We start from the raw sequence: 25,341 nt of genomic DNA, 5'->3' as shown, positions 1-25,341 counted from the left end.
TAGGTGATATTCAAAAGAAGCCATTTCACTAATTGAGTTTCTTTCCCATTTCATTTCTTTTCATTTTGACTTCTTATTTTAATGAATTAATCACTTGTAGCTGAACAATCGTAAAAGGAATATCAAGCACTATCAATAGAACTGATGGAATATTTCATTTTTTAACTTTAGGCACTGACAAAATTTTGTGATTTTAAATTGTTATTATCTTTTTTATGAGGATATTGGTCGAAAATATCATACTACAATACATTTTAGCCAAAATCTGATATCTTCAATATCACGATTCGATGACAATATGATTGTATTACTAGATAAGGGTATGTTTTGTACGAGTAAAAGTTGAGAGAGAAGTAGATAATATGTAGGTCCACATGTGAAATTAATCCCCAAAAATGCAAATGCCATACAAATTGAGAGGCACTTGGGATGGAACTCACATCAATCTATCCTATTCGTACGGACAATGTTACTTATTGCATATCACTTGGCCCCATGTACAACTTGATCAATTTGTGTGGTTAGCATCAGTGTTCACTTTATCACCTTTCTTTTTCGCATGTCCAAGAACGAAACTCATTTGTGTAAGACGTGGCATTATAAATAAGGTTTGTATGGTCGGTATGGAATTTAATGTATGTGTTAATTAGTGTTGTCTTGGCCTCAAAATTAGGACGCAATGAAACAAAGAAGTAACAATTGCCAATTCGACCATAAATAATATCTTGCGGGGCACATGTCAAAGCAATGTTTGCATATGCGAATCTTGATGCACGTAACTCTTCTACAATTTGGTTTATGGTGTGCAACAAATCGTCGATATGTGATGGGATGGATCAAATTTCTGTCAAACAATAAAAAAAAATTCTCCCACAAAGTACAAACTATCTAGATTATTAAATTGATAATCTCGAAACCATTCAGATGTCGGATTATCGACCAATACAAACACATGCGATAAATAATTGACGCTATGAGTAAAAAGATGAACCATAATATTTTTTAAAACAAGAAACTCAACTAGTGGAGTCATCACCAGCAAAGAATCATAGGACACCCGATCACGAGTTCAAAATTAAAGAATCACTTGATAATCTAAACAATGAGATAAAATCATAAAAATAGATAGAGGGATATCAATAAATTTAAGAGAAGTTTTCGTAATCTATTTTATCATTAGTTCTTATCGACATACTCTACCACATTACTAACTACCATAAAAAATACTCATGTACTATTAAAAAGTAATCAAATACTAACAACCAATGGACCATAGTAAATCATAAAATATAAATAAAAAATACTTCATCCATTCATAAAAAATAGTCTTATTTATGGATAACGCGAGTTTTAATAAAAAGCTGATAAAGTAGAGAGAAACTTTCATTATAGTAATGTGATTATTTTTTATGAATATCCTAAAACAATAAAATGAGACTATTTATTATGGACGATAATAAGATTCTCAATTTATTTTATGTACTAATATAACATAAAAATACTCCTATTAAAAAATATATATCTGATCATGCATCATTTTAAACCACGGCAAATACGTCAAATTAATCTAAATTATTCACAACTTCCAAAACTTAAAATAATTTTAGTGATACATCCGTTGTCTTTTATAGCTTTTCCATTTTAATTTAATACCCCAGGGAGTATACTATAGTTCTAACGACCATATAGTAGTAGTATTATTTCAGTCAGCAGCAGCCGCGACTACTTTTACTAGCCGACATCGTTCTATTTGATTTACAATGACATGTGTCGATCATACACATGCTGTCTCCTCATTTGCTGGTGATCCAGCAGTCACCGTTTCTTGTGCCTTCTCTTATTTTATGCACGTTTCAACTGCATTCGCCTATAGGCTGCTAAACTAAATTTATGCCAAAAAAATCCCCCTCTCACTTTAAAAGTCTCACGCTTATCATTTTTAAATGTCCCATTTTAGAATCTCAACTAAAATATTTTATAAATAATTATAAACACTGCTAATTTTTTTTCACTCACATTTTATTATAAAACTAATATATTAAAGTATACTTTATATTTCACTCTCAATCAAATTTTCTTTATATATCTTAAAATCCATGTCGAACTCAAATGAGACTCTTAGAGTGAGTTGGAGGGAGTATTATTAGTATTCCTTCCGTCTCAACTAAGAAAGTTGGGTCGTGTCCCAACTAAGAAAGTTAAGTCATATTTTTTTAGTCCATCCCAACAAAATTGAGTCATTTCTTTTTTTGATAAAAGATAAATCATCTAATCACTCTTACTTTGTTCTATCATCTACTTTCCTTCCTCTTATCTCTCCTACTTTATTCATCTCTTCTATATATTCAATATAATTTCATAATTTTCGTGTCTAAAAGTTTTGCCTCAACTTTCTTAAAAGAGAAAGAATAAATTATATTATAAAACTAATAAAATACGATAGGATAGAAAAAATGAAATAGAAATATTACTCCATGTCCACTTTATTAGAGAGAAATCTTTTTGCATAATAAGAAATGTATTTTTATGGAATGGATGGTATATTTTTATGGGTTATTTGCCTCTAAATAATTTTTTTGTCCTCTTCCCTTTTTTAAGTTAGGCTTAAGTTTTTTTAACTTTTTTTTTCTTTTAAGTATTTACAGTAACATATACACACGGGGTTACTCATTGGATTTGGTCTGGATTTTGTATTGGGATCAATTTTTGTATTGATCATTTTCCCAATAGCATATTAACATAGTTTCAAAATCTTCAGTTACATATATTTTTATGGAGTATATAAAGTAGTAATATAGTGTTTCTTCCGTCCCCATTAAAGTTTCGATTTATCATTTTAGTCCATCCATCATTACAAGTTCCGGTTTACATGGAGAATTATATAAAAGTTGGATACACACAATATATATGGAAACTTTCTTGCATCCTATTTGTAAAATATTTTCGATCATGTATACGCACACAATACATGTAAATATTTGCATTGAGAAGGAAGACCTACATCTTTTTATGTAAAATTTGTTGAGTACCTTTTTTATAGGATTAAACTTTTTGATTGGTGATTTCTTTGATTACGGTAGTTTTTTTTAATTTGTTTTTTATTTGTCATTTTGAATTTTATCCACCGTATTTTGTTTCGAGAGAATTTTAGTATCACTAGTTTTTATGTTATTTTAATCATTTACTGTATTTTGTTTTCTAATAATTTCCATTTTTAGTAGCTTTATTTTTTATAAAATTTAATTGTCATTTCCAAATTTTCAAATAATCTGTTATTATTAACTACCTTTGTATTTTAACATAATCAATAATTAATATATAAAAAATGTATATAGTAAAATAAAACAATAATTATAGTATTATATACTCCATATGCAATATAGCTATGATTACAAGGAAAACGAGAAAACCAGCGAAATCCAAAATTGCATGGAAATTGAAAAATCAAAGCTTTATGCTGTTTCTTCGATTTCCTTTCCATGCTTGTCTTAGAGAATATCAAGAAAACAATTCAAGGAATAATCCACAATAATATTCTATCTGATGAAAGAGAAGCTAAAATCTAATTCAACCTTTATACCGTAGATACAAGTTGTTGAATAATGTATTTCTGATATATTCAACTGTGTTATGAATTGTGAGGATTTTACACGCCTAAATAGGCTAGAGATTAATTACATAAGGAAAGATTTACCCTAGCTACAAATCAGGAAAAATATTCACTAAAATCAATCTACAATTAATCTTGTGATTTCTTCCAATCTCCTTGATTTATTTCCAACACTCCCCCTCAAGTTAAACAATGGGATCACCCATTTTTAACTTGTCTAATACTCTGTTGAAGCTCCTCGAATCAACTGCTTTGGTGAGGATATCTGCCACTGGTCCTCTGATCTAACAAAAAGAAGATCCACAATTTTAGCCTCTATGTTCTCCTTAATGAAGTGTCGATCCACCTCGACGTGTTTCGTCCGGTCATGCTGTACCGGATTCTCAGATATGCTAATAGCTGCCTGATTATCACAGAAGAGTTTGCACGGATGTTGTGATATCAGGCCAAGTTCTGTCATAAGCTTCCTCAGCCATAGGATCTCTGTTAGACCACTCCTAATTCCTCGAAACTCTGCTTCAGCACTGGATAGTGCTACTACTTTCTGCTTCTTGCTACGCCATGTGACAAGATTTCCTCCAACAAAGGTAAGATACCCAGCCGTTGATTTTCGATCATTTGGATTCCCAGCCCAGTCTGCGTCTGTGAACCCAAATATCTCCATATGTCCGTGATTCTCAAATAAAACTCCATATCCCGAAGTTCCCTTCAAGTATCGCACAATTCTCAATGCTGCCTCTCAGTGATCCGTTTGGGGTTTGTGCATAAACTGGCTAACCACTCCAACTGCGTAAGCAATATCTGGTCTAGTGTGGGAAAGATAGATAAGCTTACCCACGAGGCGCTGATATCTAGTATGGTTTGTGAGTTCTGCCCCCTCGATTAATTGCAGACCGTGATTCTGCATCATCGGTGTCTCAGCAGGCTTGCAATCCAGCATCCCTGTTTCAGCTAGAAGATCCAAGACATACTTCCTCTGGTTTATGAATATTCCTCTCTTGGATCGCAGCACCTCAATTCCCAAAAAATACTTGAGAAGTCCCAAGTCTTTCATCTCAAACTCGGTAAACAAATTTTTCTTCAATTGACTTATTTCTTCTTCATCATCTCCCGTAAGAATCATGTCGTCCACATAAATGATTAGACATGAAATCTTCCCTTCCTTCTTCTTGAGAAATAGTGTATGATCCGAGTTGCTCTGTTTGTATCCATACTTCTTCATTACTTCAGTGAACCTCCCAAACCATGCCCTTGGAGATTGCTTCAAGCCATAGAGGGTCTTCTTTAGTTTACACACGTCCTGTCCTCCAAAGTTTCCACCAAAGCCAGGTGGGGCTTCCATATAGATTGGCTTCGTTAGTTCCCCATGCAGAAAGGCGTTTGTTACATCAAACTGGTGTAGTGGCCAATCTTTATTCGCAGCAATTGAAAAAAGAACTCGAATGGTGCTCATCTTGGCCACTGGTGAGAAGGTTTCTGCATAATCAACTCCATAGGTCTGAGTGTACCCTTTCGCAACTAGCCTCGCCTTGTAACGTTCAATAGATCCATCTGGTCGTCTTTTGATTGTGAATACCCAACGACATCCTAATAGTCTAGATCCCTCAGGTCTCAGACATACCTCCCAAGTTTTGTTCTTCATTAGTGCCTTCATTTCCACTATCATTGCCTCCCTCCAGTGCTTAATTTTCATAGCTTCTTCGGCTGTTCCAGGAATTTCTTCTTCCTCATACAGGGCAGCAGTGAATGCCCTTGCCATCTCAGTAAGATTCGCCTTAGCCAAGTTTGCTACCGAGTATCTACTTCTTCTAGAAATACGCTCGGGGCTGTACCTCTTAGGTGGAATCCCTCTATTACTTCTCGGGGGCATTATGTACCGCCCTGTGTCACCATCTACCGCTGCATTCTCCACAACATTCTCAACAGTTTCTGCAGATGAGTCATTAGAAATAATTGTACAATCTGATCCAGTGTCAGGAATTACCTCAGATATCACTGGAGGAGGATTGTCGGGAGGTGGCGGTTGAGGAGGCTCTACATGTGGTAAGACAGGCTCGGCGGAAGTACTAGCTTTCTCTGTTGGTTCCACGTTCGAGTTACTTGGTGGTGACATAAACCAATTTAGGGGTCCAGATGAACAATTACTATCACTACTCTCCCCCTGACCACTAAGGTTGGTATAGTAGTATTCACATTCCAAGAAATTACAATTCATTGAGGTTATAATTTTCCTAGAAGAGGGATCAAAACACCTATATCCTTTCTGATTTATCCCATACCCAAAAAGACACACTTTATAGCGCATGCGGAAAATTTATTTCTCTCGTGTTTAGGGACATGGACATAAACAGAACACCCAAAGATTTTCAAAGGTAGGGTAAGAGGTTCTGGTACCTGAGCCAGTGTAGATAAAGTCTGAAGAGGAGTTTTCATGTTTAGGATTTTTGTAGGAAGACGATTGATCAAGTACACAGAGGTGGCAATTGCCTCGGGCCACAAGAATTTTGGAATTTTAGAGTCAAAAAACAAAGCTCGGGTGATTTCCAAAATTATTCTATTTTTCCTTTCTGCGACTCCATTTTGTTCGGGGGTATAAGCACAAGAAGTTTGGTGAATTAAACCCCTTTTTTGAAAAAATTCTAACATCTCTTTATTAACAAATTCTCTCCCATTATCCGATCTAAGGGTTCGAACAGTGGTTTGAAACTGTGTTTGGATCATGTTAAAAAAAAAAGAACAAATTTTGCATATACGTCAGATTTGTTTTTCAAAAAATACACCCAAGTCATTCTAGAACAATCATCCACGAAGATTAAAAAATACTTAAAACCATGATCACCAGCAATAGGCGCGGGGCCCCACACATCAGCATGAACCAAGGAAAAAAGAATTTTAACACGAGTTTCACTAGATTTAAAAGACTGTCTGTGGCTTTTCGCCAAAACACAAGACTCACAATCAATATCTTTGAGATGAGAAAAATTCGGGAAAAGTAATTTAAAATAACCAGGTGACGGGTGACCAAAACGTCGATGCCACAACCAAGCTTCTCGAGATGCAGATCCGTGAGCTAGCATCGCGGCACTGCCTTGGTGAGCCATCTCATCAACATAGTAGAGGCCTTGACGCTCAGTGCCACGCCCAATTATCCTCCTCGTCCTGATATCCCGTAAAACACAAAAATTTGGATGCATCAGTAAAGTACAATTTAATTCCTTTGTTACATGACTGATGGACATCAACTTATGTGATAATTTCGGAACATAGAGACAATTCGACAACTTTAAAGTTGGTGAAATTTCGATTGTTCCACTTCCCTCTACTGATGTTAATTCCCCATCTGCAGTCTGAATTTGACTTTTCATAGCTCCACTAAAATTCACAAAGTCATTTTTATCATGGGTCATAGTATCAGTTGTTCCACAATCAAAAATCCAACCCTTCTCTTTTTCACTAAACTTATATTGTGCACTACAAGCAATATGCAATTTATTCAACACTTCAAACCTATTTGGGGTAATAAAATGATTTTCTAAAGCCTTGGGTTGAGGTCTACAATTAACAACACATTTGGAGGCAGATTGAATATTATTTTTAAAATGGGGTATTGTTTGCAATTTAAAGGAAATATGGGGTGTTGACTGTAAATGAGAATTTGGGCTAGATTTTTTTAATTCCAGCCCGTTACCTCCATTCCCAATTGCAGTTCCGCCGCCTCCTCCCATCCTTGCAAACGCCGCCTCTCCTACTACCTCCTCTGCCCGTCTGCCGCCCCCTCCGTTCCGGGAGTCTCCATCTCCGGCTCTCGCGCGAGGATTGGTGGCCTCACGGTTGCCTCCTCCCGTCGGAAACAATCCACCACCGCTGCCATCGTCCACCCCGATTGCCAATCGGGCTTTCGCCTTTTGATTTTCGTCCCACCATTCGGGAAATCCAACCAAGAGAAAACATGATTCTCTGGTATGTTTCGGTTTACCGCAATGAGAGCACCATAGCTTGGATTTGTCCGGTTTGAATCCTCCTCCCCTGCGGTTGGGTCCGGCGGCGCGTGGCGGTGGTTGTTGGTTGACGCGCTGCTGCTGCTGGGGTTGGTTTCGGGCAGTGAATCCTAGCCCCACTCCGCCCGATGATGAGTCGTCGCTAGCTGCTCCGGCCGGGGAATCTGAGTTTGCTGCCGGCGGCATGATTTTGAGCCGAGTAGCTTCTCGTTTCACCCGCCCGTATGCGGTTTCGGCTGAGGGCAGGGGATGCTCTTTGAGGATGTCGCGCCGGATTCCGTCGTATCGTTCATTCAGTCCGGTGAGGAACTTGAACAAACGTCTTGTTCCTATGTATGTTCGGAATTGCCCGACTCCTTTGTCACAGCAATCAATCGGGCGATTCTCACATCGATCTATCTCGATCCAGGTCCCATGGAGACGACGCCAGTAAGTTTCGAGTCCTTGTTCTCCTTGCACTATCTTACTCGCTCTTTCCTCCAAGTCATATAACAGGTACGGATCAGCAGTGCTAGCAAACGTGACGGACAAGCTCTCCCACAGGGCCTGTGTAGTTTGGTGGTGTGCGAAATCGACGTTGACCCTATCTATGTTTCTATGATGGCCCAAGAACACGCTCATTCTTCAGCCGTAGAGAGACTTTTGAATTGCGAGGTACCATTAGAAAGTAGGTTATCTCTTCTTTAATCCCTTGGAGAGTTGCATGGTATTAGGTCAACTAACACAAAGAAGATAGAGTTAGAGATTAATTACATAAGGAAAGATTTACCCTAGCTACAAATCAGGAAAAATATTCACTAAAATCAATCTACAATTAATCTTGTGATTTCTTCCAATCTCCTTGATTTATTTCCAACACAAGTCACACGTCAAAGTTGTGCAATGTCCAGATTGTAGCACTGGAACTGGTAGGGGTGGGTAGGTAAGGACGTACGATATGCCTTACCGAAACCACCATACCGTATACCTTATCAGAAGTTCGGTGCGAAAAAATCATACATTTACCTTATCAAATTTTTGGTATATCGAACTTTGGTATACCATATTTTTGGTATGATAAATTTTCATACAAATACCGTACCTCATTTTCGGTCATTTCGGTATATTGTACCGAAATTTGGTATATCATACTTTTGCGGTATACTTGACTTTCAATATCAAAGAAAAATAGAATATTTGAGTTATAGAACAACAATAATTAGTTTTAAAATCTGCAATAGATAAAACAATAGGGTAACAAGTGAGTACTCACCGTTGAATCATTAAAGCAATACCATGTCTTATTGACACGGACAAAGCTCAAGTAGTGGTCTAATGACACGCACACAATCATGCCAATTAGAGTGTACTTTGTATCCACCTTACAAAACATAGGCAGAGAACTTAATAACAAATAAAAATGAACTCAATAATAAAACGTAGGCAGAGAACTTGATGACAAATAAAAATGAACAAACTTACATGAGGCCTGGCCAGTGATTCAAAACTTGATGTGAATTTCTTAGGTATTGTGAGATGGGGAATGAAAATAGTTGGAATCTGCAGAGCCAATTCTTGGACAAATTTGCTCTCGCCACAGTGATCACAAGCACACATAGAAAGTCGGGAGGGCGTTGCGTATGAAGTTAATCCACCAAACAACTGTCGCACGAGGGTGTTTTGGCGTCCAATGCTCCTTCCATAGTGGTCTATGTCACTGTTAATTAATTGGTTGAGAAGATAGACCAAATATGCATGTGCATCTCTCGATCGATGTCAATGGAGAAGTTATACTTCAAAAGATAAGACAATTTGTTTGCATCCGTTTCAACTTTTTCATGCATGAAAAGTGACTTGAGATTGTATCTAATACATGAAGAATCTGCATCATTGTAAGATTTCAGTTAGTCATTTTCGGTTATTTCGGTATATTGTACCGAAATTTGGTATATCATACTTTTGCGGTATACTTGACTTTCAATATCAAAGAAAAATAGAATATTTGAGTTATAGAACAACAATAATTAGTTTTAAAATCTGCAATAGATAAAACGATAGGATAACAAGTGAGTACTCACCGTTGAATCATTAAAGCAATACCATGTCTTATTGACACGGACAAAGCTCAAGTAGTGGTCTAATGACACGCACACAATCATGCCAATTAGAGTGTACTTTGTATCCACCTTACAAAACATAGGCAGAGAACTTAATAACAAATAAAAATGAACTCAATAATAAAACGTAGGCAGAGAACTTGATAACAAATAAAAATGAACAAACTTACATGAGGTCTGGCCAGTGATTCAAAACTTGATGTGAATTTCTTAGGTATTGTGAGATGGGGAATGAAAATAGTTGGAATCTGCAGAGCCAATTCTTGGACAAATTTGCTCTCGCCACAGTGATCACAAGTACACATAGAAAGTCGGGAGGGCCTTGCGTATGAAGTTAATCCACCAAACAACTGTCGCACGAGGGTGTTTTGACGTCCAATGCTCCTTCCATAGTGGTCTATGTCACTGTTAATTAATTGGTTGAGAAGATAGACCAAATATGCATGTGCATCTCTCGATCGATGTCAATGGAGAAGTTATACTTCAAAAGATAAGACAATTTGTTTGCATCCGTTTCAACTTTTTCATGCATGAAAAGTGACTTGAGATTGTATCTAATACATGAAGAATCTGCATCATTGTAAGATTCTAGTTAGTCAAATATATAAAGCAACTCAAATTAACAATTGCAATACGACTTACCATAGCAAAACTTGGACGAAACTATATCAGAGAAGAAATCATCTATGTAGATCAAGCATTGGATGACAGAGTTGATAAAACTAGAACTTCTACAACTCTTTAAGAGTTCAGTGCCATGATAAGCCGTAGGCCATCTCTTAGTTCGGCAAGCTACAAGATCGATATTCTTCTGCATTAATAAACAAAACATAAATAATGGAATAGGAAAACAGAATTAGGAAGTAATCCACACAAATTTAGAAGATTAAACATCAGTAGGTCCATCCATCTCGTTCTCCAACTCTTCATGTATCTCGGACTCCAACTCATCATGTAACTGTATTAAAAAAAGGTTCATTATAGGAATACTACAAGCTTGAGTTGTTTCATTATCGACATTAATACACTACATTAACTAAAATCAAACTATAAAAATGGCGAAATAACTCACAAATGGTAATGCATCGTAGAACACATCCTCATCCACGACACGTAATCGTTAAAAAGTAGGAAGAATTAGATTAGATTTCAGCAGAAACTGAATTAAACGAATACTATATATAAAGCAAATTAACGAATGATAAATGTGAGTACCAAGCGACAACAATTTAAAGGTCAATTATAACGAATCAAGTAGTATTTACCCTTATTTAATGCAAATTAACGATCGGTTCTTCTCCTTATTTAGGTTCGTGTCGGGTTCGTGCGGATTTCCCATCATCCAAAAAAATATCGGTCCTCTTTTAATTATAGCAAGTTACTAGACAATATGTAACGACCGACATAGGATATTACATAATTAAAATTTGATATTACACGATAAAATAAGATATTACAAAAATTAAAATAATTATTTATGCAGTAATAATTATTTTTTAATAAAATTTAAGTTTGCTGTAATAATTTTTTATCATGAAAAATAATTAATAATAGTATTAATCATATTTTTACTAATAAAATTAAAGTATAATATTCTTTAATTAATAAAAATAGTCAAAATAATTATTTTTTTCTTAACGGATAATCCAACCCGACCCAAATCGGTTCGACCCAACCCAACCCAAAATTTTCGGGTTCTTATTGGGTCGACCCTATAAGGACCTAAATTCTAAACGCACGTATTCATGTCGGATTAACTTTGTGCGAATTCATGTCGGATCAAAAATCGTGTCTTGGCGCCCACTGATCAATCCACTATGGTTTAAGTCACAGTCAATTAGCTGGTTCAAAAGATCAAATACTAGTGTGCATCTTGGACTCTTGGTCGATGCCCATGGGGAAAATATCGTTCGAAAGGGAAGCAAGTATAGTAGCATCAATTTTAACTTCTCCATTCATCAATATGAACAAGGACTTCAGGCTGCATCTTGTATAATAAAAATGTCCAGGGGTGGGGATTCGGTCGGTTTGATTCCGATTAGTCGGTTAACCGAATCCCATTTTTTCCAAAATCTAGAACCGGAACCGCACCCTTTGTCGGTTCGGTTCCTAGAGGAACCGATCGGTTCAGTCTTCGGTTCCACCAAAGGAACCGAACTCAACTGCAGTACAATACATTCAGTTGTTGTTGCTAGGAATCGATCCTGGGTGAGTTGGAGGATGGTGAATAGCAGATTCAACACAAGCTTACCACTTGCACTAAGAGCTACTTTTGTTAAAATGCAGGTAAAATATTAATAATATACATATTTAACGTAAATAAAAAAATAAACTTTGTTAATTAATATTATTAGAACGTGAGCAACATCAGCATAGTGATAGAATATTGAGAGCGGCTGTTAATTAGGTTTTAATCTTTTTACAATACTAATTTTTACCTTTTGTAAACCAAAATAATAAAGCTAAAATAAATATATAAAAATTAATATTAGAAAATAACGGTTATTCGGTTCTAACCTTTCGATTCTCGGTTAACCGAGAATCGAGAACTGTTTCCCCAAGCCTAAATGTCCTCCATTTTCAAAATCTTAAAAAAAAATGTGATCAAATATTATTTGTCAAACACTAAAGCAACTAAAAAAATTAACAAATGCGGTCAACTAACCATAGCAGAACTTGAAGGAAATAATATATGAGAAGAAATCCTTCGTATGGATCATACACTGAATCACAGAGTTAATGAAACAAGATCTTCTAACATTCCTTAAGCCTAAATTTGTCATTTGCCACGTAGGATAAGTTTGTGTCGGAATCTATTTGACTGGGTCGAATGAGAAATTTACACAGCCCGGTAAAGTTCATGACTTTTCATACAACCTTTAAAATTCACGAAAAAAACTAAGTATTGTTAAAGTTCATGACTTTACAAACAATTTGTCCATTTAACTACAAAGATATTTTTCACATAATGGTGTACCAATATTGTTGACTTCGATCATCCACCATTCAACTTTAGAGCATTCACAACGGGGGCTGATCAAATGGGGTGTTGATCGGCTCCCTCATCGGACCACCATTGCAACGGAGGGGCTTATGATCGGCCTCCCCACCTCCAGATGGCTGTTGTATCGGCTCTAGCCAATGGATAGAGCCTTTGAACGGCCCTCCATTATGGAGAAAGGGCCGATCATCGGCCCTATCGTATATTATTTACTCCCTCCATCCCACATAATTCGTCTCACTTTGCCCGAGTACGAGTTTTAAGAAATGTAATGAAAAGTTAATAGAAAAAGTTAGTGGAATGTGAGTCCTACTTTTATATGTTAGTTTTATAATAAAATGTGAGTTAGAATGAGTTAGTGGAATATGAGGTTCACTACCAAAAATGGTAAAAGTGAAATAGGACAAATTATGTGGGACGAACCAAAATGGAAAAGTGAGACAAATTATGTGGGACAGAGGGAGTATTTATTATTATTTTTTAATTCTCTAAATGTACATCCACTTCCCATCATCTCTCTTCTCATTCTACACTTCCTCTCTCTACAAAATGGATCCCGACGACTCACCACAATTTTCCGGCGATGGAAGCTCATAAACGGGAGAAACCCAAATTCCGCCGGAAACCCAAACTCCACCGACTCAGCAAAATCCCTACTTCAACCAAACTCCACCCAGTAAGCAAAATCCCTACTTCAACCAAGTTCCCGGTGGAAACCTATTCACCGGAGGATTCATTCCTTACTTACTTTACCAAAAACCAATACTCCAACTTCCCTCAATTTTCCGGCAACTCATTTGTCAGTGCTGGTAAAACAATAACCCACAGGCGTTCCACTGGAGCATCAGAAGAGGAATCAACTCGAATTACGGAGATGCGGTCTACCAGCCAGAAATTATGACTTCTACACCCGGTACTCACAGATCCACAACTATTCTAGTCACAGTGGGAGTGCCTCTCAGTCAACCGATGGGGACGCGGAGGGTAATGTAAAATTGTCGGCTACGCTCAGCTGCATAAGTTCTACAAGATATATCGAGATGAACCGAATGATCGTGTCAAGACGAACATCTGGAAAACTATTAGCAGGATAAAGAAACAGTTGGGTCTGGCTTCCGACGACGACGACGCTTTAGTCTTTATCTGTGTTTTTCATCGGTGTTTTTTTTCTAGGTTTGTATTTGTGTTTTTTTTGTTTTTTATTTTCTGTTGTTTTTTAAATATAGCTTTTTTTAATGAAGTATGTTTTCTATAATTTATTTGTCATTAATTTATTCGTGTTCACCATTTTATCGCATTTTAGTTGAGTGAAACAATTAATATTCAAATATACAAATATTAATAATGTGAAAATGAAATAGAAAGTGGGAAGAACCTTTGATAGGTCTTCTATTACGTGGAGATAGACCCTTTAAAAAATTTAGGATAATAAATAATAAAAAAAGGACCCTCCATAGTGAATGCTATCATCCATTTACAAAATTTGTTTTAAACTCTAATCACAATTCTTGTGAATATACAATCAGAGTAAAATTAAGGTGTTAATTGAAATATATTTAACCATCCTCTCATACAATTGACAGAATAATTGTTCTCAAAATCACGAATTTTAATTTATCACACGTCATTTAAACATTAAATGATAAATTATAAAATTACAATTTTTTGTCATTGTCTGGTAAAAATTAAATTGATGTGACGAAATCAAATAGTACTAATAAAGTCTTCTAACTCTAAAAAAATTACACCAAAAGTGAAAAAAATATACCTAACTCACACTCTTATAATTATCTCATAAGGGCTGACAATCTATTTAATTTTGGGACATTAATTTTAATTTTGTATTATAGTAGTAGTATAATAATTTCTCATTTAAATTGAATTGGAATTTCGAATTCGGAAAGAATCGACCGCCTGATTTGATGGTGGCCTCATCCCCAGTCAAGAGCAGCAGCGCCGCCACCGACGTCGCCGCGCCGCCCTCCTCCAAGAGCCTACGCGGCCTTAACAAACCCAAGTGCATCAAGTGCGGCAATGTGGCGCGTTCTAGGTAAACCCCTTCCCCTTTTCCTCATCGCAACCTTCAATGTAGGGCTTTCTGCGTTGTACCCCGCGCTCCTAGAAGTTGTACTTCGTTCTGTTTCTGTGGTGTTTGATGCATAACTCTGCCCCGATTCAAGCACCCTACTTCATGTTAATCAATTGCCCCTTTTTAGCACCTTCTTACGTGAATTACAATCAAGGGAATATCAGTGAATTAGATTTTGTTGACTAGAAGAATATTGTCTAGTTGAGCAGGCAATTTATAATACCTCATATGTTTAAAGCTCTGAACTTTAATTGGTGTAAAAAACTCTCATGTACGTAGGTGACACTATTTGCACCGTCACTCTATTGCTTGTCAGGCATAGCACGATGGTACGAAAAACTTAGGGAATTTTATACATGAACTTTGTGTTTCCATTTGCACAGTTGCACTCAGTCACTCTTATTAGGGAATCTAAGTGTTTCTGAATCTGAAGTATGCCATTCTATATGTGAAGTTAGTAGTTAATTATAGGATTGCATATGTATGTTGCAAAATAGCTGTAGTTATAGTCTAATAGTGCAGTTAAGAAACTTTGATGTTGATTTTATTTAAATAGAGCTGCTGACATCTAGTCAGCTCTTAGTTTGAATCAGATTTAATGTTTTGAACATTATGTTGCGTAATGGTTCATGTGAAACACATGTCTTAACTGAAACTCCTAAAGTTGTTATCACCAACTACTGCACCTTGCTTTCATCTATGGGATCATTTAATAGCTTATGTCTCAATGTGTTAAGTCATAATTTTATCTGAGTCAGCTTTTTCACCATATTGCAATCTTTAGGAATCGTGCTTATACTTTTAATTTTAGGATTCATGATTACTTAGGACAGAAGGCGTAATTGACTAATTGTTGCATTTGAACTCAAGGTGTTCCAAAGAGGAATAGAAGAATGAAAAGTGATTCTAGTATGCCACTATTATAGAAAATCGTTTGATGCATGTCAGGAAATAAAACACAATTAGCATTATAATTTAATAAGAAAACTCGAAGTGGGTTTGCCTCTATGGATGTTTTTGTTTTTATGTCCTTGTCCAAGTGGCCACTTCACAAACATACTTAAAAATCTAAGAGAAGTTGTCATATGTAGTATGTACTTTGTTCTCCTCTATGTCCCCCCTTTTGCTTTACTGATAGTATTAGTTTTTTTTATTCTTATTGAAAGAATATGTGGCCTTTATAAAATAGATATACAAGAAAATACACTGTGCCTTATCGAAATACTGATAGGCAAAGAGAAATTTGGTATGCTAATCAATTAGATCCAAGCTAAAGAAGAATAAAGATTTTATAACCTGATGCATATCATTGATATGAAAAAATTATAGAAACCATTTCAATTTCCCACATATCAGGTTGGATCATGACCCGTTTTCAAAAATAATAATATATATAGGAAATGTCCATAAGATGTGCCTTTCTTGAGTCCCAACGGATGCCTAGGTGTCAACCTCTAGCCTCTAGGATGCTCCTTTTAACTGCTATGGAACTACTCCCTCCGTTCCATAGTAATGGAGGCATTTCTTTTCGGCACGGAGATTAAGAAAAAATGTGTTAGGTGAGTTAAGTAAAGGGAGAATAAAGTGGAAACTGAAAAAGGTAGAGAGATGAAGAGAGAAAAAAGTAAGAGAGAGTAAAGTAGGTGTGGAAAAATGTGTTGACTTTTACTAAAAAGGGAAATGACTCTATTACTATGGAACGTACCAAAATGATAAAATGCCTCTATTACTATGGAACGGAGGGAGTATTATAGTAGGAGTACTACTTATCTCATAAATTATACAACACCTCGATGCATGATTGAGAAGCTGATGTTTTGTCCCTTCCCCAAAGACTCCAACTATAGATACAAAGAGTTGCAGCTTAAAATTTAGTTTGCTATCTGCGGTAAATTTCTTCCCTTTGAAACAAAAATTGTATAGATGTGGTTGACTGTTTACATATATGAAAATATCATTTTCAAGTTTGCTCCGTGTTTGCTGATGTTGCATACAATTTTCTATTCCATCTATTGAGTTCATAACTGATTCCCTGTGTCCTGGCTAATATTCTTGATGTGTGTCAAATGTGCAGATGTCCATACCAGTCATGCAAGAACTGCTGTGCAAAGGCACAAAATCCTTGTCATATACATGGTATGGTAATCCAGTCTCATGCTACAATCCTTTGATTAGGATTTTAATTTTTGTGAGTCTCTCACAACATTAAAAACTGTAGTATCTCATATCTAAGAAAAGAAATAGTTGAATATTGACTTCCTTCAATCCTAAACTTAAAAGAACACTCATCAGAAAGATGAATGTTCATGATTCCCTTCTTCACTATTCATCTTTTGGTAAGATTTATCTCATCATTAAGACACTAGAATTTAAAGCTTGTTTTTTTGATGTTATCTGAATGTGGTAAGTATTTAATATTGCTCTGTGCTGTGTCGTTAGCACTGGACTGTGTCTGATACCAAATTAAGTAATTTTCAAACCGGTGAACAAAATTCTTCAGCACTGTTCACATTGATAGAAATGTGATAGGATCACAGAAGATAGTATATTAATAAAGAAATTTTTTCCAAATGATCTGGGGTTTATGTTGTGGATTTTAATCTGTATGGATATGCTTCTACTCTCAAGGAGAGAAGATGATGTGCAAATTAGTGGCTAAACCAATGGAGGCAGATAGACAGCCATAGGTTCTTGGTGGATCTAATACCTAATTACCTCCTCGTGGAAGCCTCTTCTAGGGTATAAAGATCCGCAAAAGTATAGTACCTAACCTAGATCAACCACGAACCATATTGGGTGGGGTTCTCTTTCTCATTCTGGCAGAGGGTTAGTTGAAAACATTGCTTCTTTTCTCCAATACTTACAAGCTCAACTATACATACTCAAGTCATTGAATTATAATTGTATTTGCAGTGTTGAAAGGAAACTCATCCTTACCAGACAAACTGCCCTCTACCAGCTCCCCTCTCTTTGGCCAGCAATCGTCTGATGCATCTCATTCAGGGTAAGTTGCAAATCTAGTTGTTTAGCATAATCCATGTACAAGATTTCTTTCTATGTGTCATTGTGTTTTATCTTTCATGTTTATTCAAGATGCATCACAGTTATTGCAAGTTGGCTGCCCTTGTCAGCCCTTATATTTGATCTATTTGTAGATATATTTATACTGAATATAAATGTCTAGTACTCCCTCCGTCCCAACTCCCAAGGAAGATGACCCCTTCCTTGGGTGGCACGGGATTTTATGCAATTTTATTTTGTGTGTTAAGTGGAGGGATTAAGAGAGTAGGAATAAAGTAGAGATAAATGTGTTTACATTTTTAGTAATGGGTCATCTTCAGTGGGACGAAGGGAGTATTATAGTGCTTGATATTACCAAAGTAAGAAAGATGAGATTACCTCATTATCTATTTTTCTATGTTTGTTTGATGCTTTATCATGCATCTTCCACTTCACATTGTATAGCTCTTTTTACTTATTTTTTAGTTGCTGGAAGCCAGGAAGTTGTTAATCATGGGAGTTGAAGTTTGAATCTGTGTAGCTTAGGCTAACCGATTTAGTCTTTAATCTTCTATTGAACATCCTTAAAACTAGTTATTTCCTTATTACAGGAATTTTCACAGGCTTCGCCAACTTTCTAACAACTTTGCGCAGTTCAGTAACGTACAGACACCATTTCAGTCAAGGAAGCCATTGACTAAAAAGGTGAGAAACTTTATCCATTGAAATAATCTATTCATGGCTTAAAATCCTTTCGTATTTTCTTTACATGGTCAGGATGCACAAGTCATCAACCAATGGAGGTTCTCGAAGTTGAAAGAATTTAGGGATGAAAATATTGAAGCAGAGAGTGTAACTTTTGATCGATACATGCAAAATGTTGGTTTACTGGAAGAGGTTTTCCGTGTGATCTCTGAGTCTGATGAGCAGTCTTCTAGTGAGAAGTTGAGTTCCAATGGCGATAACAATGACACGATGGTTCGTCACTTGAAGTTGAAGCTCAGATCAAATCCAGCAACAACTGACAACTTGAGAAAAAGGATTCAACACATTGTAGATCAAGGATTGAAGAAAGTAAGAAAGCTGGGCGACGTCAGTGATACAGAAGGAGAGGGCGAGAAAGCCACAGCCTTAAATGATCTCATTGATAAGTTAAACAAATCACAAAATGGGGATGAGCTGAAAGCGTGTCGGGAGATGGCATCTCAGGTGGTTCCGTGGAATACGAAAAAGAGCAAAGCGGAGGCTGAAGGCGAGCGGGAAAATGATGATTCCTGTATCACACAAGATTCCCTTTTCCCCACACCGAAGTGGGTAAATCAACTCACAATTGATCAAGAAGCTCTTTGCCGAATCGATGCACAATTTTCTTCCCTTGAGGAGGTACAAGATTTGTAGGTTGAATTTGATTGTTTCCATCCACATTGTACACTAGCTGATAGATAGTTAATGTGATTGATATTTTTCCAATCCAATTTTTTCAAGATGAAGGGATTAAAACTAGCGTCGTTTTTTTTAAAGGAATGTATAAATATTTACCAATTTGAAACATTGATGAAATATTATGCATGTATAATCTAATCACCACCAATTAGTTTGCAGTCATTCGATGATTAAATTGATAATAACTGGAGTAATAAGCTTCGAAATCCCTCAATAATTGTGAATCTTAGCATTGAAGTGTATATCCAAATCTGAACTTCAAACAATCAAACCTATGCAAGCAAACACTGAACGGTCAATTTTCAAATTAAAAGAAATTTAAACCATATTGCAGTGCTCTAAAATTTTGAGTCCGATTTACAACAAATTGCAATTAATACATTCATGCTATCAAATTATACTTCAACCACATAGACAACACAAATGGGTGCAATGTTTATACAAATGGAGTAAGGAAATGGTCTCAATCTAAAATCAATAATATTTCCAATTGGTACCTAATAATTTTCAATACAACACAAAAATTAGACACAAACTAATATGAAATTAATTGTTTGGGCCAAAAATTATTGGGCTTCGTGTTCTTCTTGGGTTGACTCATTAGAAACCCGATAATGTTGGATTGGGTTCGGTTCGGGTCGGGTTGGGTTGGGTTGAGTTCAGGTGACCATTAAAAATAATATTATTATTTTTATTCTCTAAAAATATATATTTTTTAGTTTTATTCTCTAGGTTCATGAAAATCAGGTTTTGAAAATCAAGTTTAATCGTGTAATATAAGGTTTTAATAACGTAAATCGAGTTTTAATCATGTACTCCCTCTGTCCTTAAAGAGTAACTATTTTCTTTTTCGTTCGTCCCTGAAAAGTATGAACTTTCTAATTTGAAAAACCCAAACAACATATTACTCATTCACATCATTTTATACCATTACCATTAAGTGGAAACCCCCTCTCTAATAACATTATTTTCACTACCCCCCCCCTCTCTCTCTCTCTCACTCTCTTTTACCCTTATTTATTAAAACTCGTATCGAACTCATTGTTCATACTCTTTAGGGACGGAGGGAGTAATATCTTAATAATGTAAATCAGATTTGGTCGTTATGTTGTTAGCATATCCTGTCATCCCATATTATATCATGTCGTTAATAGGGTTGTAATGTGTACGTGTCGGATTTGGATTTGGAGGTAGCAGGTTGGATTCAGGTTTAGAGTTTTCTTTACAGGTCGAGTTCGGATTAAACCTTATTGGTTTGGATCGTTATCGGGTTGATCCAAGGCGGATCTAGCATTAAGGTAGGAGAGGTAAATGCCCCTACTCATATTTCCCTGTGTATGTATAACTTAACGTAGAAATTTGTTTTAATTTTTCACTAAATGCTTCTCTTTTAAATGCCCCTCCATATGAGTTTCTGTCTCCAGTCCTGCCGATAACAATACTACTCATACTATTTGCCGGTCCAAGACTCCTGGTAAAATGCAACTTTCTGCTCCACAAAATATAGCAAAATTTTATTCTTTATCATCAAAGTTTCAACACTAAGAAAATAATATTTGTCACTTTCTATAAACAAGAAAATGAATCATTGAAAAAATAGCAATTACGGGGTGGAGAAAATTTTCTATAAAAGCGAGTGGGAGGAAATTTCAAAATAAAGATAAGATCCTCTCCTACCACTAAATAAAGTCATGGTACACATTGCCACACCATTTTTATTGCTAACATCCAAAACCTAAGAAATAATCCCTCCAAACTGTCAATGTTAGGCAGCTGGCCTTTGTTTATTTTCTTGTACAATCAAATTGCTAAACTATGATCACCAACAATATCTGCACACCTTTTTCATTTTCTCTCACTTTTTGGAAACCATATACTACACTTTAATATGTTTTGATGTTTGTCTATATGAAGCACTTTTAGAGTTGTAAATGAACCAAGCTTAGCCATCCCCTGAGTTATTCCAAGTTTGGCTCTATCGTATAAGCTTCGAGCTCATTTAATGCAGCTCGCTAACAGCATACGCTCGGTTAAAGGCACGCGCAACAAGTGGTTGTCCGACTTAACTACGTAAACAACAAGCATAGACTTTGGCTAGAGCCACAAATTCCAGCCCAAAGGAAGATCCTTTTTTCATGCTTATCCTAACACACAATTTAACAAACAAAATTACAAAATGTCAGATTATTCTCACCCACTCATATTCAGTCTTGTTTAACAAAGGCCACAAAAAGAGAAAGCCACTCATTAGTCATCATAGAGATATGGCTGAGACTCAAAACACCTAATTTTACTTCAACACTTTGGTTTAACCTCTTCCACATAGATTCCTCAACCAAAAATATAAATAAATATCTGGAGGCACTAATAAATATCTTTCTTGATATCAATTGAGGAAGTAAATACACTCAGAGTTAAAATGTAACAAAGTTAAAGCAAAGTGATTGACAACATTTTATGTGTATGATAGTTTCAAGGGCGGAATGCATTGTAATATAACTATGCAACTTTCTTACCACATAATCAAGTCAAACAACATATTTTCAATCCTGCATCTTATGTAGGAAAATCTTGAAATTACAGCAGATTCTTTCACACTGTATGATGTGTGAAAAATGTAAAAGAAGACTTTGAAAAGGTTTGATCTTTTGCACTTTTTTCTCTTAAAACTAGAGCCCACCAAAATTGTCTTGTTAGTGTCAGCAATAGGTTATCTATCTTTATATATAAACACCAGCACCCTTCATACTTTCCACACCTCTTTTCTCAGAAAAAAAAAATGGCTTTAACACTTCATTCTTCCACCTCATTTATCAAATCCAAAGATAACAGAAGTTCTAGAGCTTCTGATGAATTCACTAGTGCAGTTAGCTTTACTCAGACGAAACAGCCATCAAGCCAGCTCCGAGCAACGCATGTAGCCCAACTTTCACCGGCAGAGGGAATCTCCTCCCATTCAGAAGCAATGAATGAGCTGGTGGAGAAACTTCATGGAATGACAGCTCTTCATAGCCACAGCAATTCGAGGGTGCCTGTTTTCGTCATGCTACCGCTTGACACGGTATCTCTAGGAGGGAATCTTAACAAACCAAGAGCAATGTTAGCTAGTTTGATGGCCTTGAAAACCTCAGGAGTTGAAGGGGTCATGGTGGATGTGTGGTGGGGACTGGTGGAAAAAGATGGACCTCTGAAATACAACTGGGAAGGCTATGCTGAGCTCATGAACATGGTCAAGAAGGTCGGTTTGAAGCTTCAAGTCGTCATGTCTTTTCATCAGTGTGGAGGAAATGTTGGAGATTCTTGCTCGTAAGTATCATATTACCTCTTTCTCTCTGATCTGATCTAACTTTTTATGCATAAGTTTAGCAGAATATATAAAGATGAATACTCATGATTAACACTATTATCTGGTTCTGTCATTGCAGTATTCCTCTACCACCATGGGTACTTGAAGAGATTAGCAAAAATCCTGACCTTGTCTACACGGATAAATCAGGTCGTCGCAACCCCGAGTATATATCCTTGGGTTGTGATTCAGTAGCTGTGCTTAGAGGAAGAACACCAATCCAGGTCTATTCTGATTTCATGAGTAGTTTTAGAAAGAGATTCAAGGACTACATTGGAGAAGTTGTAGTGGTAAGGCTTCCAGATCTTTTCTATCTGTATTACCTTTTCCTCATCACTTTTTACTGAATCACTCAATGATTAAGACTTCCAATGGTAGTGCAAAATGAAATAAGAGACAAGCTATTGGATTGGTGCTCTTTGCTCAAATATTTCCTATGATGTAACTAGTTCATTCTAGGCTTATGAAAATCCTAAAAATCCAATTTGTTTTGTTTAATCAGGAAGTTCAAGTGGGGATGGGGCCCTGTGGAGAGCTGAGATACCCTTCCTATCCAGAAAGCAATGGCACTTGGAGATTTCCTGGAATAGGGGAATTCCAGTGCTATGACAAGGTGATTCCTTAACGATTATAGCACAAAATGGACTCGTATTCTTCGTGTGTCATTACTGAATTATGTATCTAAAACAGTATATGAGAGCATCACTAGCAGCAGCAGCAGAGGCAGTTGGGAAAGATGAATGGGGACAACGCGGGCCTCATGATGCTGGACAATACAACCAGTTTCCTGAAGATACCGGCTTTTTTCAGAGGGACGGTACATGGAATAGTGAGTACGGGCAGTTTTTCATGGAGTGGTACTCCAGTAAGCTACTTGACCATGGAGAAAAGATCCTCGGAGCAGCAAATATAATATTTCAAGGCAGTGGAGCCAAACTATCCGGAAAAGTGGCCGGGATTCACTGGCATTACAAGACAAGGTCTCATGCAGCAGAGCTAACAGCAGGATACTACAATACCAGGCATAGAGATGGCTATCTACCGATAGCAAGAATGATGGCAAAACATGGTGTAGTCTTCAACTTCACTTGTATGGAGATGAGGGACGGAGAGCAACCAAACGAAGCTAACTGCTCGCCGGAAGGTCTAGTCAGGCAAGTCAAGATGGCAACTAAACTTGCAGGAGCAGAGCTGGCAGGAGAGAATGCACTGGAGAGGTATGATGGAGGGGCATTTTCGCAAGTGTTGGCGACTAGTAGATCGGATTCAGGAAATGCATTGAGTGCATTTACTTATTTGAGGATGAACAAGCGGTTATTCGAAGCAGATAACTGGAGGAATATGGTTGAATTTGTCAGAAGCATGTCTGAAGGAGGTAGAACCACAAGGCTTCCGGACAGTGACAGGGTCGGGACTGACCTGTATGTGGGATTTATCAAGCAAAAAAATATGAGGAAGGAAAGTGAAGCAGCTCTCGTATAGTTGCACACATGTATATATGTATAGGTTCATAAGTAAGACAAACATATATTACAAGAATATACAGATCCATGTAGATTAAGCATAAGCCAGACAATGAATATGGTTGCAGGACTATCTCGGTAGAAGATGGGAAAGAATTATGAGCGCTCGAAGCAAGACATAACTGTTCCAAAAGGGCTGCAGCTAAAGGCAACTCCCAAAAGTGTTCAGTGAGAACTGGAGAAGTTCATTTGGCTACTGCTTCTGTGCATAAAGCATTTCTATTTGTTCTTTCTTTATGCCTCTGGACATTTGATAAATGTGTACCTATTTTTGGGATTATATGAATAATTGGATTATAGGATTTTCATGAAGAAACAAAGCTCATACCTGATCTATGACAGTCGTATGAATAATTGTTTACATGCTTTTTGTACTCTTTAAAAACCGAAAAGCACCAGCAGTTGATCATTGTGATAATGGTTCCTTCAACATTACAATAGCATAGAAATAAATTCCTTTTTTAACATCATTACTAGCAACCAATGAATCAAGTTATGGAATTGCGGCAGCTTCAGAGTTTAGATATATATAAAGCAATTCATTAAATGGTTTCTCAGCTAGATACATGATGCTCTTCTTGTATTCTCCTATAACCAAAACTCGTGTCATTCCCAACTTATTTCACATCAAGATAAAATATATGTGCAAACATAATGCTTCCTAATGATGTAAAGGAAAAATGCTAGTAGTTAACTACCCATCTCAAAGATGGAATTATAATAAAGTCACTATCTCATTTTACTGGGACTTCCCTTTATTAGGGAATAGCCAAGTCTGCAAGCAAGCTTGTAGAGTGGTCTTTAGAATTTAAAAGTATCCATTGAACTAATAAAAAACAAACATGCACTGTTTCTGCAACCCAATTATACTATCAACAGAATTCAGTAGCTAAGCAATGGGTGAAGGGCGAAGGAACGTGGTGCAATTACTAAACACAAGTGATCCAAGATTATGAGGAATAGATTAGCTGTATTCAAGTTTTTCACTTCATTATTCTAGTTTATAATCTATCGAGTAGAATTTTATTTAGATGTATAATTTTTATGCCCTCTTGAGGTTTGAGAGATGGGTGGTCGGCGAGTATTGAGTAGGAACCGGCCTAGGAGGATCAACGCTGTCAAGTTGTTTCTTTATTTTCTGCAATTCAGTTTGGCACTGCTTGCTTGTGTGCAATGCTTTCCGTTGAGTACCTATAATACTTCTCGTCATACCACCTTTCCTCTTACACTGCAAG

At 36.5% G+C, this 25,341-nt stretch overlaps 2 protein-coding genes across 2 annotated transcripts; both read left to right on the top strand.

Annotated features, from left to right (window-relative positions):
• The first annotated feature begins 14,598 nt into the window (after positions 1–14,598).
• Positions 14,599–19,375, top strand: LOC125219637. The gene is made up of 5 exons (XM_048121665.1): positions 14,599–14,755; positions 16,869–16,930; positions 17,708–17,798; positions 18,406–18,499; positions 18,572–19,375. The coding sequence occupies exons 1-5, from the start codon at positions 14,628–14,630 to the stop codon at positions 19,190–19,192; spliced, it is 996 nt and encodes a 331-aa protein (XP_047977622.1). The 5' UTR covers positions 14,599–14,627; the 3' UTR covers positions 19,193–19,375.
• A 2,617-nt stretch (positions 19,376–21,992) lies between these two features.
• Positions 21,993–24,467, top strand: LOC125219018 (beta-amylase 3, chloroplastic-like). Its single transcript, XM_048120857.1, has 4 exons — positions 21,993–22,543; positions 22,663–22,873; positions 23,086–23,196; positions 23,274–24,467. Exons 1-4 carry the CDS (start codon positions 22,017–22,019, stop codon positions 24,063–24,065), a joined length of 1,641 nt encoding a protein of 546 aa, XP_047976814.1. The 5' UTR covers positions 21,993–22,016; the 3' UTR covers positions 24,066–24,467.
• Positions 24,468–25,341: the final 874 nt, after the last annotated feature.

This window comes from Salvia hispanica, chromosome 4 (assembly GCF_023119035.1).
Source record: "Salvia hispanica cultivar TCC Black 2014 chromosome 4, UniMelb_Shisp_WGS_1.0, whole genome shotgun sequence".
Taxonomy (NCBI): domain Eukaryota; kingdom Viridiplantae; phylum Streptophyta; class Magnoliopsida; order Lamiales; family Lamiaceae; genus Salvia; species Salvia hispanica.
Note: the sequence above shows the minus strand (reverse complement) of the source record. Positions and strands in the feature narration are given on the sequence as shown.

Excerpts from the sequence above, each read along its gene's own strand:
- LOC125219637 (XM_048121665.1), top strand. The coding sequence starts at position 14,628 with ATGGTGGCCTCATCCCCAGTCAAGAGCAGCAGCGCCGCCACCGACGTC. Across the intron at positions 14,756-16,868 it reads GGCAATGTGGCGCGTTCTAG|ATGTCCATACCAGTCATGCA; the intron begins GTAAACCCCTTC and ends TCAAATGTGCAG. Across the intron at positions 18,500-18,571 it reads GGAAGCCATTGACTAAAAAG|GATGCACAAGTCATCAACCA; the intron begins GTGAGAAACTTT and ends TTACATGGTCAG.
- LOC125219018 (XM_048120857.1), top strand. The coding sequence starts at position 22,017 with ATGGCTTTAACACTTCATTCTTCCACCTCATTTATCAAATCCAAAGAT. Across the intron at positions 22,544-22,662 it reads AATGTTGGAGATTCTTGCTC|TATTCCTCTACCACCATGGG; the intron begins GTAAGTATCATA and ends CTGTCATTGCAG. Across the intron at positions 22,874-23,085 it reads ACATTGGAGAAGTTGTAGTG|GAAGTTCAAGTGGGGATGGG; the intron begins GTAAGGCTTCCA and ends TTGTTTAATCAG.